Genomic DNA, 18,753 nt, shown 5'->3' with positions numbered 1-18,753 from the left:
CAACCTTACTGATTCTATGATTCAAGGATCATCCATTTCCACCCCCCCTGCCATGGCCAGGGACACCTCACACTAGATCAGGTTGCCCAGAGCCACATCCAGCCTGGCCTTAAAAACCCTCAGGGATGGGGCTTTAAACTTCCAGGGATGAGGCTTATTTTTCAGTTAGCTTTCAGTGGAGTATTTCCTGCTGCATCCAGATGGGATGAGCTCTGGTGATCTGGGAGATGGCAGGGTTGCTGGATTTTCCAAACTGAGTTTGTTATCTTGGAATAAAATGGGGGAAAAGAGTGGATTCTCTAGTGGTATTTTGAAACTGCTGGAGGTGCAAGTTCCCTCCCATCCCTGGCCCCTTAACATAGTCATGTTAAGACAGTCTTGCATTTCACTGAGGTTTGTTCTTTACAGGGACAGCCTTTATGGGTGTTCTTTTTGTGAAGACAGGTTCTCATTGTGCCATTTTACTCTGGTGAGACCTCACCTGGAGCACTGCATCCAGCTCCCGAGCCCTCAGCACAGGAAGGCCATGGACCTGGTAGAGTGGGTCCAGAGGAGGCCATGAAGATGATCAGAGGGCTGGAGAACCTCCTCTATGGGGACAGGCTGAGAAAGTTGGGGCTGTTCAGCCTGGAGAAGAGAAAGCTTCAGGAAGACCTTAGAGCAGCCTTGCAGTACCTAAAGAGTGTACCTACAGAAGAGCTGGGGAGGGTTTTTATACAAGGGCTTGTAGTGATAGGACAAGGGGCAGTGGCTTTGAGCTGGAAGAGGGCAGATTGGGACTGGAGATCAGGAAGAAATTCCTTACCACTGGAACAGGCTGCCTAGGGTGGTTGTGAATGACCCCTGGAGGTGTTCAAGGCCAGATTGGATGAGGCCTTGAGCATCCTGGTCTAGTGGAAGGTGTCCCTGCCCCTGGCAGAGGGGTTGGAACTGAATGATCTTGAAGGTCCCTTCCAACCCAACCCATTCTATGAATCTATGAAACTGGGCAGAGTTTAGTCATCAATTCTTATCATCTCCCATCAGAGGAGGAGGGAGTGTGAGGTGATCCAGGTTGACCTCTGCCCTCAGCTTAAAGAGGGAACAAAAAGTTGTTTATCTAAAGGCTCACACCTAACCAAACCAGAGGATTTTTTCATCAAGGGGTATGGCTGGCAGGGTGTGGGCATCACTTCTGTTTTAATCCTGCACTGCCAAATTCCCTCCCTGTTGTGGTGACATCTGGCCAGAATAGCTTTGCTTGAGACACCTGTACAAGAGCTGAACACCAAACTGCAAGCAGTGATTAAGGAAACCCATCTGAGCAGCAGCCACAGCAGGTGATGGAGGTTGTAGCTTTGGTTTAGTGCTGCATTCACCTGAAACTCTCTCTCCAAACCCCACTCGAGCTGTGTTTGTTTAAATGCTGACACGCTGAGCAGAGCTCTGCATGGTTTTCTGTGTCTCTTTCCTGTTGCATTTCTGATTTCTCAGAGGGCACTTCCTGTCTCAGCATCTTATGAAGACATTATCAACAAATATAGGTAGATAGATGGATATGAAAGATGTGGAGCACAGAAGCAATGTAGTGTGGCAGGATTTAAGTGTTTGTTGCTGGAGAAGTGTGGAAAATGGCTGAACCAGTCCCTTTAGGCAAAGGTAATATTTACTGTGTTAGTACTGGGTGCCTGTTCAAAGCTCTGCTTGCATTTAACAGATTCTCTCCATTTTCCAGGTGTGCCAATTCAGCCTGTACTGAGTTGTTGTCCATTTAGCAGCTAATCTGTGCAGAGGAGAAGCTGAGTTGGAGCACTTCTGGCTTCTCCCAACCATTTCCTCGAGACAATCGCAGTGTCTTGGCAGCCAGAAAGCAGCAGCTCTCAGAGATTTGGGGAAGCAAGCTTTCTGTGTCGTTGCCTGTCCCCTCTGCAGCCTTGATGATCATCCATTCACACTAAATTGCCCTTTTTCTCTTTGCCTAGGCTCTATAGATGAGGGAGTTACGGAGGGATTGCCCACACTCCAGAGTACCTCTGGCGCTAACGCTCATGCAGATGATGATGATCGGTATGTACCACTGCAGCAAGTGCTGGGCTGCAATTAGCCCACCCAGCCTTAATGCCTGAATGTTTAGCTCTCTGTACATCTCCTTCCCTGCCTTGATCAAAGTACAGCCAGTGCCTGAAGGCTCAGATGCTCCAGAAGAATGTAGGTGATGAAAAGTCAGAATTTGCTTACTTGTTGCTGTTTCTTTCCTGTCGATTGCCAGGTAGCGCTGGTGAAGAAAGCTGCTCCTGGTTTTGCTGTTTCTTCATCACTGCTCTTTAGTAAATAATAATAAAAATCTCTGCTGTGAAGCAGGTGTGGGGGTTGCATGCATGCTAAAGTTCACCTAAAGCCACCCAAAAAAATTCTTTCCAGTGAGGGTGGGGAGACACTGGAACGGGTTGCTCAGGGAGGCTGTGGCTGCCCCCTCCCTGGAGGTGTTCAAGGCCAGGTTAGATGAGGCCTTGAGCAACCTGATCTAGTGGGAAGTGTCCCTGCATGTGACAGGGGGTCGGAATTTGATGACCTTTAAGGTCCTTTCCAACCCCAAACCATTCTATGAACCTATGAAAAGCAACAGAATGAAAACAAGTGCCTGGTCTTGGCTTCACCAGACCTTGCTATTGCCATAAAGCACCCAGCAGCCTTAAATCTTTTCTCCCAAACCTTCTGTGTGTAGCTTATTACCAAGATGCTGTGTGTTTCTTCCTGTAAATATTTAGCAGCCTTTTACTGTGCTGAGATGAGTGATTTATTAAGAGAATCCCTTATAAGGGAAGGCTGGAGGAGAAGGCTGAGCTAAAATGGGTCTGTTTGGTCAAAGGCACATTGCAGTTCTGTTAGAGCAAAGCACCCTACCTGCAAGTGGCACAGGAGGGTGCACAGAGCTGGGCTGACTTTGATTTCTTTGCTTTTGTGGTGTCTGTAAGTATTGACAAGGTCACTTTTTGCACAGCTTTTTGTCAGACAAGTGGGTCCAAGGAGAAGTGGGAGCCTTTGGGAGTTGCTCCAGAAACTGTGTCAAGTGAAAATCCCCTATGGAGATAACTGTGGAGAGCTGCACTCTTGATAGCTCACAAAATCTTCCCTGCCATTTCCATCTCAAACCTGCCCTGTTGTAGGATTAAATCTGAAGGGAAAATAACTACCTAGATAAAACTTTTACCTTTTTTTTCCCCCCCCTGGTATGACAGCAGAATATTTGCTCTTTCTGTTAACAAACCTCAGTATAAAAATAATGACCCAGCCCTTCAGGTGTGAGTTGGCAGTAGGAGCACGTTAGAACCAGCCCAGGTTTTTAAAGGGGTAGCTCTAAAATCGAGTGGCATTCATATTTTCAGCAGTGAAGCACGGCAAGAAGTGCAGAGCTCCAGCACCAGCTGCAGCAGGGAAGCTTCAAGACATAGAGAAATCCATTAAACACACTGAAACCTCCCATCAAAAGCTCTCCCCCATGTACAGAAGGAAAGAATTTGCCTTAGTTTGTGCTCAGGTTGGAAAATAATTGGTCTCAGAGTAACAGAATTTGCACATTTGTTTATATAGCAATAAGGGAGCTGACAGGTAGGGGAATTTATGACAGTTCTAGGCTTCCAGAACTAAAATTTTCTACCAAGTGATTTATCAATTCAAATGAAAGTGCCAAGGCTGCCTGAATCGCTTCCTTGTATCAAATGGTGCTTGCAAGTGCTGAGAAGTTGCCTTTGACACGCTTGATGTGTGTGTGCCTGTCAGGATGGGACAGTTCTGACATGCTCTGACAGCCCTTCAAGCCCTGAAGTTTTAAATCCTCATTTCCAGCACAAGCTGGGCACTTCAGCAAGTAAATATGGCTTGTCACTCACTGGGGGCATACAGGGTTTGGGTGGTAGGTTTTGGATGATAGGTTGGACACGATGATCTTGAAGGTCTCTTCCAACCTGGTCCGGTCCATTCCATTCCATTCCATTCCATTCTATTCCATTCCATTCCATTCTATTCCATCCCCATCCCCATCCCCATCCCCATCCCCATCCCCATCCCCATTCTATTCTTAATCAAATGAAGCATTAAGACATAAGACACTACAACAGGTTGCCCAGGGAGGTTGTGGATGCCCCCTCCCTGGAGGTGCTCAGGGTCTTGAGCAACCTGGGCTAGTGGAAGGTGTCCCTGCCCAGGGGGGTTGGAACTGGCTGATCTTTAAGGTCCCTTCCAACCCAAACCATTCTATGAATCTATAAATCATTCCTTTTGTCCTTCTCCATAATCAGTGCTTCATAACCAGCAGGTTGTGTGTAATTTTTGTCAGCTTAATAGGCCCCCAGGAATCTGTTGAGGGTTAAAAGTACTGCTTCAGAGCAAAGCCTGATCTCTCTTTTCTCTGCTGTTTCACACTTGGGCTGGAGCACAGTTTTGTAGCCCAGATCTGTAATTCAGCCATGGCTCAGTTTGTGGCTGCACTAAAAAAGAAAAGGAGCAGTAAAGGCTCTGCTGTAAAAGATCTCTCTGATCCCCCTTTCTAAAACAATAGTTATTTACAAAGAGAGAACAAAACTGAGCAGTCTGGCATCCCCATTTGTCAGTTCAGTTCTGCACAGTTAACTGTGCATATAATCATGATGAAAAGAAGGGAAAATTGCAAGGAGAATGTTTCAGTGCTCCTGTGAAAACATTTTAAACCTCTCTCTTTATCTGGCTGTTAGAGAAATTCCCTGAGATGTTAGACAAATCTCAACTGTTAAATGCCACATTTAGCCCAAACTGCAAGTCATGAAAAACAAAGTGTGTGTGAGGGGGGGAAAAAGGAAGCAGGGCAGAGAAAATAGGATTGTGTTTCAAATGGGATTTCCTCCCTGTACTCAGGGCCACACAGTTATGTCACCAATAGGTATTTCAGCTTGCTTGTGCTGGAAGGATGGAGAAAACCAGGGTAGACACCTGAAGCTGGAGAGCTCTTGATCTCCTTTTCATTTGCTCTAAGCAGCCTTTCTCATCATGAAGATTTTATGTAGGGGAAAAACAAACCCAATTTCTTCTAGGAAGGTTGTCCCCAGCACACTTCTTTCTGTTGCAGCTTCAGAGAAGCTTTCACCAGGAAAGCCTTTGAGGATGAGCTGGCCTGAGACAGCTGGAAACAAAAGGAGAGCTGTGGCTCCACATTTCTCCCCTAGTTTCTGTGTCTCCTTAGACAGTTCTAGGAGCACAATGCACTTTTGCCTCTTTACAGTCTCTTAATGCAGGAATGAGGGAGGAAGGACTTAAGAAGTGTGTTGCCAGAAGATTCTTGGAAAGAAATTCTCTACAGTGAGGGTGGGAAGACTGGAACAGGTTGCCCAAGGAGGTTGTGGCTGCCTCCTCCCTGGAGGTGTTCAAGGCCAGCTTGGATGAGGCCTTGAGCAACCTGAGCTGGTGGGAGGTGTCCCTGTCCATGGCAGGGGGGTTGGAGCTAGATGATCTTCAAGGTCCCTTCCAACCCACTCCATCCTATGAATCTATGAATAAGGGGAAGTTCTCCATAGAGCAAGTTAAATGTTGCAACCCCCAAATGTCCTCCTTGTTTGAGCACACCATGTTTGTGTCTTTATGGCCATCTACATTTATTTATGTGTTGGCTAACAGCCCCAGCTGTTAGTCTCTGTTGATGGAGTTTTCAGTGGTGAAGTGGAAAGTGTTATGGTCACACCACCTCCAGAGGCAACACCACAAGAGTTTCCACATCCAGCTAGGCCAAAAATCTGTTCTTTCTCTGCTCAGAAAGAGGAACAGGAGTGCCAGAGACTGGCAGAAATTTGGTTAGACAGATCAGCACTTGCCTTTAAAAGCACCTTTGTTTATTTCAAGTGCATTTGGTGAGCCAGCTCATGGCTTTTTTAGACCCATAAATGGCAGTGAACTGCCAGGGCCAGGATATGAGCTGATAACTTCCCTCTTGCAAATATTCCCTTCAGCAAAGATCAACAAGCCTGTCTGCATCTGATTTTTTCCACAGCTCTCTGGGACCCCACTGTGTATAAAAAGATGTGAAGGACAATAAAATTTCTTCCTTAGAGCAAGTATTATTGCAGTTCCATGTGAGACCAGAAATCATTCTGTGTTTTGGAGGCAGAGTGATGCTAAACTCCTGCAGGGAACTCCTGTATCTTATGTCTGTTGAGGGATACCTGGTGCTTTCTCTCCAGATACATCTTACAAGTGGGACTTGGGCCAGCAAGGCCCTCAGCATTCAGGTACTCAGTTCTCACAGTTGTACTGACACCCATTTCCAGGGCAGATCAAGACAGTTAAGGTATCAGAGTTAAGGAGATGGTCCTAGTTCTTGACCTCCTGTGCTCTGGATGTTTGTGTGATGCATAGGCAAGTGAATTAGTGCAGAGTGCTTGTTTCAAGGGAATCTTTGAAGCCCACAGACTCAGCCTAACCTTGAAACCAGCAATGTGGGCTGAAGGTAGAAGCAGACTTGCAGCAGGATTTGTTCAGGAGGCTTCCTGCCTGTCTGCAGCAGGAGCCATTGTTGTGCTTTATTTTTCAACGCATCTCAGACGTGACAGTTTGGCAGAACTGAAGTTGCATTGTCCTGGCTGTGGAGTGTTCAGGGTCAGAGCAGTTCCCTGCTGCCAGTGAGGGCTGATCTGCCATCAGGCTGTGAGCAAGCTGAAATGTCTTATTTCAACCCAAGATACAGCCCTTAATGCTGAGGGAAGGGAAACCCCAGGTGAGACCAAACTCCTGCTGTTGTTATGTTTGTACCAGCAGATTTGTTTTTCTTTCACTGTGCCCTTTAGTGAAGTGAGTTCCTTGCCAGAGGACTTGGATTATAACACTGTGGTTCCCTTAAAGACTTTGCAGCTAGAGGCTATGGAGGAGCAATTAGTCACTTGAAAATAAATCACTTTGGAAGTTAAATTGTTCCTTTATTACAGGCTGTGTGCTGCTTTTGAACACAGCTGTTCTCATCGAGGTGACTGGCTCAGACAAGGAGCAAATACTGAGTAATTAGATTAATACTTTAAATGTGGAAATATGTAATTGTGGAGCCTGATGTTTGTTCATGGAACCTGGGTTGAAATGAAAATGAATCAGCTTTAATTTCGTCTCTAAATACCACTGAAGCTGCAAAATGCTCCTTTCCTTTCCTTTCCAATTTGCTCAGTTCTCTAAATCTTTCCTCAAGGGGCTGTTTGCTGGTTGTAAATCATTGCTGGGCTTGAGAAAATGCCTGTGCTCTGCAGCTGCTGTGCTCAGACCTGGCACAGGCTGCCCAGGGAGGTGGTTGAATCTTCATCCATGCAGGTGCTCGAAAGAGGCAGAGATGTGGTGCTGAGGGACATGGTTTAGCAACAGCCTTGGCAGAGCTAGAGAGTGGTTTAGCATGATGGTCTTAAAAGTCTTTTCCAACCAAAATGGTTCTAGGATTCTATTACTTGTTGCCCACAGAACCAGAAGTCCCTGGAGACATTCAGGATCAGACTCGATGGGGCCCTGGGCAGCTTGATCCAGTTGGATATGTCCCTGCTGACTGCAGCAGGGTTGGACAAGGTGACCTTTGAGGGTCCTTTCCAGTCCAGTGCAGTCTGTGACTCTGTTATTCTCTGGTTCTGTGCAATGTCAGTGACTAGGAGCCTCCAGATGCCAGGCCAGGGGCGCTGCTCTGGAGGCCGAGCTGAAGCAGAGCTCACGGGACGCAGCAGGTTTGATACCAAAGTGCTCAGGGTTGAGGTTTCCACGGACAAGGCTTGGTGCTTTTGGTTCCCTCTAGCTTGCTTGTAAATCAGTGAATCTTTTCTTTGTAGTTTGGAGAACGTTCAGTATCCCTACCAACTCTACATTGCTCCTTCTACCAGCAGCACAGAGAGACCCAGCCCAAACGGTCCAGACAGACCTTTTCAGTGTCCAACCTGCGGGGTCCGCTTCACTCGCATTCAGAACCTAAAACAACACATGCTTATCCACTCAGGTAAGAGCCAGTCCTCCTTCCAGGAATTAACTCCTCCATAGGCTCCCAGCTCGCTGTGCAGCAGCTAGAATAATGCAGTTCTGTTTCTTAATCACCTGCCAAGCACTTGAGAATTGATTTCAGAAAGCTTGGGTTAGAGCTGTGTCTCACTGAAGGCTTGTTTTGATACATCAAACCTGACTGATAGCTCTGCTCATGGATGATTAGGGTTTGTGTGGACTGCAAAATAGCTGATTGCCTAGAGCTCATCAGAATAATTCATTTGCAGGAGAAAGATTTGAGATGAAGTCAAGTCTGCTCTGCTTTGTTATTGTGCTGAAGAAGTGGGGTAGACTGAAATCCTTCCTCTCACCTGTTGTAGTTGTCTGCTGTGTTTTAGAGGCTTGCAGCCATCAGAGGCTGTGCTCTATCTTCTGTCCTTGCATGGAAGAATGTTACATGCCTTTGGATCTCCATTTCAGGAGGGATGGCAGGACAACTGAATTGCTTTGATAATCAATTTAGGTACCACAGGTAGCAAAAGGTTTATGCAAATGCCTCCTCTGAGACTTCATCCCCAAATCATTGCATTCATTTTGATTTCTGACCAAAGAATGAACTCCTAATGTCTTTGCTGTCAGTATTTATCAAGACTTGTCAGCATTATCTGGCCCAGCATTGACATTTTAGTGAGTGAGGGGAATATTAAAAGGTTGATCACTTGCCTGATGCTTCAACAACTCCTGGTTTGCCTGATGGTTTGGCATAAGAAGGACATAGAACTGTTGAAGCGAGTCTAGAGGAGGGTCACAAAGATGATCCAAGGGCTGGAGCACCTCTGCTGTGAGGATAGGATGAGGGAGCTGGGGGTGTTCAGCCTAGAGAAAACTCCAGGGGAACTTTAGAGCTGCCTTCCTGAGGGGGTCCTACAGGAAGGCTGGAGAGGGACTTTCCATAAGGGTGTCTAGCAACAGGACAAGGGGGAATGGTTTGAAGCTGAGGGAGAGTAGTGTTAGACTGGATCTTTGGCAGAAGCTCTTCAGTGTTAGGATGGTGAGACCCTGGAATGGTTTGCCCAGGGAGGTTGTGGATGCCCTCTCCCTAGAGGTGTTGAAGGCCAGGTTGGATGAGGCCTTGAGCAACCAGTTCTAGTGGAGAGGTGTCCCTGCCCATGGCAAGGAGGTTGGAGTAGTTGATCTCTGAGATCCCTTCCAACCTAAGCCATTCTGTGATCCTATAATCTCCTGGTTTGAGCTCAGCTCTTACCTGCACAGAGCTGCTGCACCATTTTGGGACAGAGCAGACCACACCTGGCAAGGTGTCATTTGGTTTTTTCACTGTCAGCACCTCGCTGTCAAATCCCTTCAAGCAAAATGACCACAATGTGTTTAGGCCAGCAGTCATAAAGATGAGTTTAATACTTTTAAAACAACAAACTTTGTGGGCATATCAGGTGTGAAATGATCCCAAGCTGGTGCTTAAAGTCTTCACTGACAGCAGCCAGACAGGCTTCAGCGAAGCAGCTCTGGCCAAGCTGTCAACAGGCAACCCCTGGGCAGAATTGGGAGAGGTCTGAATAGCTGGTTTGGAGTAATTAGCATGCAAAAGAAACTCCCCAACCTTGTCAATGTTGGAAGTGTTTTCAAATAAGCAAAATGACTGAAGAGATTTTCCTCAAACTATCAGAGGAAATAGATGCCCTTGAACAGCACAAAAGCAGGAGCAGGCTGAGCTCCCCAAGACAATATTCCAGGATATTAACTTGTTTTCACATGCTTAACGAGGAGTTTTGGTGTCACCTTAACTACAGCTTGCTCTGCATAAAAGCCCCAATTAAAAGTTCAGCTCCTGCTTTGAACTTAAGGAAAGCAGAGTGGAATTAACAGCCTGGGCTGATGAACATTCAGCCTTTAGGGGGGAAGGGGAAAAAAAAAGCCTTCTTTTTTATCCCCTGACAGCCCTCTTATGAATGGGGCTCCATATTCCAGAGTCTTGGCCTCCCCTTTGGATTTTCCACACTTCTCTGCAGCTCAGGCTTTTTTATTAGATCTTAACTTTTTAGTGAGTCACTTATTTTATGCTAGAGTAGTTCTGTTTGGGTGTGATTCCCTGCTCCCAGCCACTCCAACACATTGCAGAGTTGGGGTTTTAGGGTTTTTTTTTTTGTGGTTCCAGACTCTCAGGCACTCCAACACCTTGCAGAGGTAGTGTTTGAAGGGCTTTGTGTGATTCCCTACTCTGAGCCACTCCAACACATTGCAGAGGTAGTGTTTGAAGGGGTTAGTGTGATTCCTTACTCTCAGCCACTCCAACACATTGCAGAGTTGGTGTTTTAGGGTTTTTTTGTGGTTCCCTACTCTCAGGCACTCCAACACATTGCAGAGGTAGTGTTTGAAGGGGTTTGTGTGATTCCCTACTCTCAGCCTCTCCAACATGTTGCAAAGTTGGTGTTTCAGGGTTTTTTTGTGATTCCCTACTGTCAGCCACTGCAACACATTGCAAAAGTAGTGTTTGAAGGGGGTTGTGTGATTCCCTACTCTCAGGCACTCCAACACATTGCAGAATTGGTGGTTTAGGGTTTGTTTGTGGTTCCCTACACTCAGGCACTCCCAAGACATTACAAAGGTAGTTTTTAAGGCTTTTTTTTGGTGATTCCCTACTCTCAGCCACTGCAACACACTGCAGAAGTAATGTTTGAAGGGGTTTTTGTGGCTCCCTACTCTTAGCCACTCCAACAAGTTGCAAAATTGGTGTTTCAGGGTTTTTTGTGGCTCCCTACTCTCAGGCACTCCAACACATTGCAGAGTTGGTGTTTTAGGGGTTTTTTGTGGCTCCCTACTCTCAGGCACTCCAACACATTGCAGAGTTGGTGTTTTAGGGGTTTTTTGTGGCTCCCTACTCTCAGGCACTCCAACACGTTGCAAAGTTGGTGTTTTAAGGGAGTTTTAGTGCCTGCAAGAAGTCAAAAAATGGGCTGGGATGTGAATTTTTGAATTAAAAAGAGAGAAGAAATGAGAGGCATGAAGCTAAAGTGTCTGAGAGAGCTGCCAGCCATGCAGAGCTGCTGAAGATTCTTGTAGAGCAAGGTTCCCACGCGATATAAAGGCTGCTGCTTCGCCCTTTTATCACCACTCCTGCTGCATTACAGGGGCGTCCTTGTGCTCACAGTCCCCCTGCCAGAACCCTTCTCAGAGGCCAAAGGCAGCCAGCAAAAGACGTTGCAATTAAGGGCAGGCTGATAATTGCATTGTTGGGAGGCAGTCTGGCACAAGAATTTGCAGAGATCAAAAGAGTTCAAAGATGGGTTGAGATCATGGCTGCATTGGATACTGTTTGGCTGTGGCTCAGGATCTTAAGCCGCGGTGTAATCCACAGAGGCCTGCGCTGGGTTTTTAAGCTGTGGGGAGACGATGTGTAAGCCTTACAGACAGGTTGTGTTATGGAATCTGCTGGCAGGCGGTTCTGTGGAGCGCTCTTCTAATTGTTTAGTAGCGGTGGGATCATGGGGTCGTAGAATTGGGGCAGCTAGAAAAGCCCCCTGAGATCATGGAGTCCAACATAACACCACCATGGCCAATAAACCATGTTCCCCAAGTGCCATGCCCACAGGTTTCTTGAACACCTCCAGGGATGGGGACTCCACCACCTCCCTGGACAGCCTGTTCCAATCCCTGACCACTCTTGCAGCAAAGAAATTCTTCCTATCTCCAACCTAAACCTCCCCTGGCACAATTTCTGGCTATTTCCTCTCCTCCTGACAGCAGGGAGAAGAGACCAACTCCAACCTCCTTTCAGGGAGTTGTAGAGAGCAGTGAGGCCTCCCCTCAGCCTGCTCTAAATTGTGAGCTATGGGTGAGCAGTTGAACTTCATGATCTCAAAGGTCTCTCCCAACCTCAACAGTTCTTGATGGGCAATGGCTTTGAGCTAGAAGAGGGGAGATTTAGACTGGAGATGAGGAAGAAATTCTTTCCAGTGAGGGTGGGGAGACACTGGGACAGGTTGCCTAGGGAGGTTGTGGATGCCTCCTCCTTGGAGGTGTTGAAGGCCAGGTTGGATGAGTCCATGACCCACCTGGGCTGGTGGGAGGTGTCCCTGCCCATGACGTGGGGGTTGGAACTGAATGATCTTTAAGGTCCCTTCCAACCCAAACCATTCTCCAATTCTCTGAACCTCAACAGCTCTCTTGCTTCTTTTTGTGCCATTTTAAAGCTAAGCAGAGAATCCCCTCCTTACCCCTAGGCGGGGGACCCCCTCCTAGCCCTTGGCAGAGGATCCCCTCGGCGGAGGGTGCCCTCCGTACCCCTCGGCCGAGGCTGCCCTCCGTACCCCTCGGCCGGGGCTGCCCTCCGTACCCCTCGGCGGGGGCTGCCCTCCGTACCCCTCGGCGGGGGCTGCCCTCCGTAGCCCTCGGCGGGGGCTGCCCTCCGTAGCCCTCGGCGGGGGCTGCCCTCCGTAGCCCTCGGCGGGGGCTGCCCTCCGTAGCCCTCGGCGGGGGCTGCCCTCCGTAGCCCTCGGCGGGGGCTGCCCTCCGTAGCCCTCGGCGGGGGCTGCCCTCCGTAGCCCTCGGCGGGGGCTGCCCTCCGTAGCCCTCGGCGGGGGCTGCCCTCCGTAGCCCTCGGCCGGGGCTGCCCTCCGTACCCCTCGGCGGGGGCTGCCCTCCTAACCCAGCGCCTCCCTCTGCCTGCCCACCCCTCCTCTCTCCCTCCATCAGAACCCGGGCAGGCGTTTCTGATCGCCCCGCTGCCTTCTCACTGCAACCCCTGTCGCATTTCTTTCTGGGGGTGGTGGGTGGGGGCGGTGGGTGGGGGGGGGAGGTGGTATCTTACTTTTGTGTGTGTGTGTGTGTGGTTTTTTTTGGTTTGGTTTTTTTTTTCCCCCCGCTCTCTTTCCTGCAGGCATTAAACCATTTCAGTGTGACCGCTGCGGGAAAAAGTTCACCCGAGCTTACTCCCTCAAGATGCACCGCCTGAAGCACGAAGGTAAACGCTGTTTCCGATGCCAGATATGTAGTGCCACTTTCACTTCCTTCGGGGAATATAAACACCACATGCGGGTTTCCCGGCACATTATCCGCAAGCCTCGGATTTACGAGTGCAAAACATGCGGCGCCATGTTCACCAACTCTGGGAATTTAATCGTGCACCTGAGGAGCTTGAACCATGAAGCGTCAGAGCTAGCAAACTACTTCCAGAGCAGGTGAGGTGCACAGCAAAAACCTACCAGGGAAACCTGCTTGTTTTTCCCTTTCCCCCCTTTTTTTATTTTGTTCCATTTTCCCTTTTAGGTTTTTCCATTTTTCCCTTCTAGGTTTTCCTTTTTCCCTTTTCTTTTCCCCTCTCTTTCCCTTTTATTTTTTCCCTCTCTTTCCCTTTTATTTTTTCCCTCTCTTTCCCTTTTATTTTTTCCCTCTCTTTCCCTTTTATTTTCCCCTCTCTTTCCCTTCTATTTTCCCCTCTCTTTCCCTTTTCTTTTCCCCCTCTCTTTCCCTTTTCTTTTCCCCCTCTCTTTCCCTTTTCTTTTCCCCCTCTCTTTCCCTTTTCTTTTCCCCCTCTCTTTCCCTTTTTCTTTTCCCCCTCTCTTTCCCTTTTTCTTTTCCCCCTCTCTTTCCCTTTTTCTTTTTCCCCTCTCTTTCCCTTTTTCTTTTTCCCCTCTCTTTCCCTTTTATTTTTTCGCTCTCTTTCCCTTTTTCCTTTTCCCCCTCTTTCCCTTTTTCCTTTTCCCCCTCTTTCCCTTTTATTTTTTCCCTCTCTTTCCCTTTTTCCTTTTCTCCCTTTTTTATGTTTTCCTTTTTTTTTTTGCTTCACTTCTTTTCCCCCTCCTTTTTTTTTCTTTGCCCCTTCCTCCCCTTTTTCATTTTTTCCTTTATTTTCCTTTTTTTCTGCTTTTTAACTTTCTTCCCTTTCTAATTTTTGCCTTTCCTCCCTTTATTTTTTTTTCCTTTTTCCCACTTCTCTCCCCCCTCTTTTTTCACCTTTTTTTCCTTTCTTTTTTTCCCCTTTCTTTTTCCTTTTTGTCATCTTTTCCTGCTTTCAGGGCAGCCTGCTGTGCCTCTCATCAGGTTGCCAGCTAATTCCAGTTCAAAATTCATTCATTCTTGAGCCACACTCTGTTTTATTCTTTACTCTCTCTGTTCTGTTCTTTACAGTGAGGGTGGTGAGACACTGGAACAGGGAGGTCCTGGATGTCCCCTCCCTGGAGGTGTTCAAGGCCAGCTTGGATGAGGCCTTGAGCAACCTGGGCTAGTAGAAGGTGTCCCTGCTCATGGCAGGGGGTTGGAACTGGATGATCTTTAAGGTCCCTTCCAACCCAAACCATTCTATGAATGTCACTAAAGGTCTATTAGAAGGCTTCTGAGGCAGGAGGCTAAAGCTGTTTTCTCATACTGAAAGAAATGTTTGTAACCATTGGAATTCGAGCTAGAAAAAGAGGAAAAAGGGTGAGGGAAATTGGAGGAAGATAGCTCTCCCAGCTCTTAAATCTGTAGAGAGGGTGCAGCTTGGTGCAAATCATCTGTCTCCAGAGCAAAACCCAATGTATTGTAGATGTTCCAGCATCTACAATCCCATCCCTCCTGATTTCTAGACATCGTGCTCTTTCCCCTTTACAAAACATTTCAGCATCTTCTCTTTGGTTGTCTCAGGAATGATGCAGGCTAGGGGGAGGGAGGATAAATAAACCAACAAACTGCAAAACAAAGCAGGCAAACCAGTCCCAGCTTTTCCAAGGCGAGATTGGTTCGTAGTACCAAGTTCTTGGTGTTTGTGCCAAAACTTGAGGGAAAACTCTTCAGGGATGGTGCCATGGTTGTGCTAAGCATTTAGTTGTCAAATTACAGGATGTGATTTCAGTTGCCTGTAGAATTTGTGTGTGAATTTCAAACAGCAGCCGAGTTGGTGATGAGTTTGGGTTTGAGGCAGTGAATGCTGCTTGTCACTTCCAGGAGCTGCTTTGAAATGGATTAGCACAAAGCACACAAACGTGCCTGTGTGTGATCTATGCCTGCTCGCCTCAAGTGCAAACTGAAAATGTCTGGTGCTGCAAATGTGCAAGACATTTGATGTGGGTTGTGGGCTGATGCTGCTGAGGAGTTTGGTAGATGTTGTTTGGATCCACTCAGCCCTCAGTCGGTAAGAGTTAAGGTCCGGCATGGACTGAAATGGGCAGGAAATTCAATTCCTTTCTTTTCACGGTAGCGTGAGGCCTGTCAGCATCCCCAAACACCACTGTGCTTTCAGCAGAGCCCTGGCTCCCTCACCTCACACTTGTGTTCACAGCCTGTCCACCCTGTCAGGAGTGCTGCTGCTGTGCTTTGGGTGGATTTTATCTCAGGCCTGGCACAGACCCACATCTCTGCCAGTGCTGAACTCATTTTTGTGTCTATTTATAAAGGCTGAGCGTTCCCTTTTTTCAATGAGGTTGTCAGTGCCATCTGATGTTCCAGCCATTAACTTTCCTTCTCATCAAGGTGCTAACAATCAAAACAATCAGAGGTTGCTGTGTAGGAAATACGGATGCACAACCATGTGAAACGAGATGCCTTGGAATAAATTCCCTGTGCCGTTCGGCACAAGCAGGTTGCAGTGATGAACTTCAGGGCCACGTGGAATGAGTCTCTCTGTGCAATACAGTTTGTGTGATGAAACTGCTGTCACTGATGTTTGTGTGAGAAATGACATTTCTCTTCTGTCCTTTGCCCCTCTTCTAGTGACTTCCTAGTACCGGACTACTTAAACCAGGAACAAGAAGAGACCCTCGGGCAGTATGAGCTAGGGGAGCATGGCTTTGAGAGCAACTCTTCTGTCCAAATGCCTGTCATTTCACAGGTGTCGTCAACTCAGAATTGTGAAAGCACTTTCCCCTTGGGGTCTCTGGGTGGGTTGGCAGAGAAGGAAGAAGATGTGCCAGAGCAGCCAAAGACTAACACCGCTGCCGAGGCGGCCGCAGGTGACCCTCCCAAAACGGAGCTCTCGTCTATTACTATCGAATAATCCGTGGGTTTGGTTGCATTGAGCATTTTTAATGGGGAAGGGGGGGAAGGAGTTGGGGGGGGGGGGGGGTGGGGTTTGTTTTGGTTTTTCTGTTCTTTGGAAAGTGCCTGTGTTTGGTCCTGTACATTTTAATTTAATTTTTTTTTTTTAATTATTATTATTAACAAAAACAAAAAGAGGAAAAAAAAAAACAACAAACCACAACAACAAACAAACGAAAAGAACAAACCTGAAAGCGGGGGAAGGGATTTCTTTTTTTTCCCCCCCCTTTCCACTTCGTCAGCTAACGCTTTAAAGAGGAAACTGCAACAGATGTTACCTTATTTTTTGTGACTGAATGCTCACTTCTGTGAAAAATACTGAAGACTGAATGCACAAAACCCCCACAAAGATCTTGTCAGGACGTCGTGGAAGCTGTGACGCGCTTCTCGAGAAGAGCAGCCGACGTAACTCTCTTCTTCTTCTTCTTCTTCTCCTTCTTCTTCTTCTTCTTCCACAGTTAAAGCAGCTCAAGGGGTGGCTTTTTTCCCTTCTCTTGCTTCTGCAGCCCCTCTGGTTAAGGGAGAGGAATCAGAGGGAAGCTCTTGGGAAATGACACAACAAAAGGAGGCGTTGGGAATCGGTGTTGAGCAGTGTCGAATGGTTTTGAGTGGAGGCTTTAATCTGCATTAAAAAAAGACCCCCCTCTTCCCTCCCCCCCGCCCCCAAGAAAGACACTGTGTGCCTGTTGGTTTTCAAAGTGCTTACTGTCACCCTTTGCTTGGAAGTGGTAAGCATGTGTGAAATGAACAGCCACACTGTGTTTGAAAAACACATTGTCCCTTTTCATCTCAGATGAATCTGTTTGGACAGCCCAAGTGAGGGCATGCCAGGTACTCCTCGTTCTTATACTCCAGTGCTATTAAGAAACTGCTTCAGCAGATGGCCTTGTCTAGGTTTGCCCATCTGAGGTCCCAAATTTGCCCTTCTGAGATTCCAGATTTGATCATCTGTGGTTCCAGATTTACTCTTTTTGAGGTTCCAGGTTTGCCTTTCTAAGCTTCCAGATTTGCCCATCCCTGGTTGCAGATTTGCCCTTCTGAGGTCCTGGGTTTGCCCTTCTAAGGTTCAACATTTGACCATCTTAAGTTCCAGGTTTACCCTTGTGAGGTTCCACATTTGCCCTTCTGAGATTCCAGGTTTGGCCTTCTCAGGTTCCAGGTTTTACCATTTATGGTTCCAGGTTTGGCCTTCTAAGGTTCCAGGTTTGGCCTTCTAAGGCTCCAGGTTTGGCCTTCTAAGGTTCTAGATTTTACCATTTAAGATTCCAAATTTGCCCTTCTAAGGTTCCAGGTTTGCCCCTCTGAAGTTCCAGGTTTGCCCACCTAAGGTTAGGTGTGGAAATACCACAGTCAGGAAGAGTCTCCTGGCACATAGTGAATTGAGGATACCTCTCCATGCAAGCCTGGCAGGTAGCTCATGGCTTTGTCTTTCTCTAGGAGGAAAACCATGGAACAAAAGGCAGGTTTTCCCCAGCTGAAGTTCATGGCCACATCCTTTGCAGCTCTGGTCACTTCCCCTGTCATCTCTCCTGCATTTCCCCCAGTCTCTAGAGGGAGTTTACAGCTGGACAGAAATGAACACTTGTCTGCATCATTGCACTTGGGGGTTGGTCTGTTTGTTTGTTTCTACACCTCTGAGATTTTTATTAGGCTGGCTTGGACAAAACAAGCAGTTTATTGTCCTCAGAGGCCAACTTTCTAACCCACCAGGGGGTTGTTTACCAAAACAAAAAAAGCTTATAGAGCAATGATGAATTGTTCCTGTTTCCACACATTTTCAGTCCTTGCCAACTCACATTATTAAAGGCTCCACACACACACACACACACAGAGTTCAAGTAAGCAATAAATGAGAAGAGTTGCAATTTCAGTTTTCCATATTTAGAGGGGGGAAAAAAGGGAGGGGAAAAAGCTGCAAATTTTAGGGTGTGGGTTTTTTACTCTTTGGATTTTGAGCCTTGTCTTGTGGAGGCTGTTTGGGCTATGGAAACCTGAGTCAGGAAATCCACGAGGAGGTTTGGGAGTCTTTTCCTTTCTTGCTTCTGAAGTTAACTCAGTGTTTGGTGCCAGATGCTTATGACACACTGAGTGAGTAGGTACTACACCAACTTAGTATTCCAAAGGCATGATGCACTCCCTTAGTTTTGAATCTTGCTGGTTTCAGATCATTGTTTTCTGTCCAGATTTACTTTATGCAGACATGAGGAGGAAATGAAACCAACAGAGAGAGGTTGCTGCTGAAGAAACAGAAGACAAAAGTTGTATTCTCTTGCAAGATCAATTTGTATTCAGTTAGCTTAGGCAGCTCTGATGCTCTCTAGGTCTTGAGTTGCTTCTATTAATAACCAACTCTGTAAGGAGGGGGAAAAAAAAGTTTATTGCCCTCTGGAAAGAGTGTGAAGGGTTTCAGTGACTTGATCAGTTTTTCTCTGCTGTGTTTTAGGTGAGACCCACACAGTTCTGTAGAGTGAGAACAGTTGGGATTTAAGTCCTTTCCAAATTACTGGAATGAAGTTTCTCCACCAGATCCAAAATGGTGTTCTAGAAACATGCTGCAAAGAAGTTCTCTGCTGCAATTCACTCTTGTATGTCTACCTTTGTAAGTCTTTCTTAAAAGGGCTTGAAGGAGAAGTTCTCTTTTTGGGGTGCTGTACTGGGAGTTACAGTCCAGTGCCTGTTGATGGGCTGCATTTAAAGACCAGTTCTCTTCCACTTCTGATTTCTGCATCTGAGAAACCAGAGGGACAGGACAATACCTTTTGCTGGCTTTGATCCTGAATTACA

At 47.1% G+C, this 18,753-nt stretch overlaps 1 protein-coding gene across 5 annotated transcripts in view; it reads left to right on the top strand.

Annotated features, from left to right (window-relative positions):
• The window catches only part of ZBTB44 (zinc finger and BTB domain containing 44), a 40,345-nt gene extending 24,386 nt beyond the window's left edge, over positions 1 to 15,959 (top strand). Inside the window, exons 3-6 of one of the 5 annotated variants that reach the window (XM_054175970.1) lie at positions 1,962 to 2,046; positions 7,851 to 7,960; positions 12,836 to 13,136; positions 15,646 to 15,959. In XM_054175970.1, coding sequence (XP_054031945.1) covers positions 1,962 to 2,046; positions 7,851 to 7,960; positions 12,836 to 13,136; positions 15,646 to 15,928 — 779 coding nt within the window. In that variant the 3' untranslated portion in view covers positions 15,929 to 15,959. Of the gene's footprint in view, positions 1 to 1,961; positions 2,047 to 7,796; positions 7,961 to 12,835; positions 13,137 to 14,085; positions 14,334 to 15,645 lie in introns of those variants that run through there. The other 4 variants (XM_054175969.1, XM_054175968.1, XM_054175972.1 and 1 more) reach the window with 4 other exon arrangements.
• The last annotated feature ends 2,794 nt before the right edge of the window (positions 15,960 to 18,753 follow it).

The sequence above is a fragment of the Dryobates pubescens genome, chromosome 34 (assembly GCF_014839835.1).
Source record: "Dryobates pubescens isolate bDryPub1 chromosome 34, bDryPub1.pri, whole genome shotgun sequence".
In the NCBI taxonomy this organism is placed as follows: Eukaryota; Metazoa; Chordata; class Aves; order Piciformes; family Picidae; genus Dryobates; species Dryobates pubescens.
The sequence above is the reverse complement of the archived record's forward strand: the minus strand, read 5'-3'. Positions and strand labels throughout refer to the sequence as shown.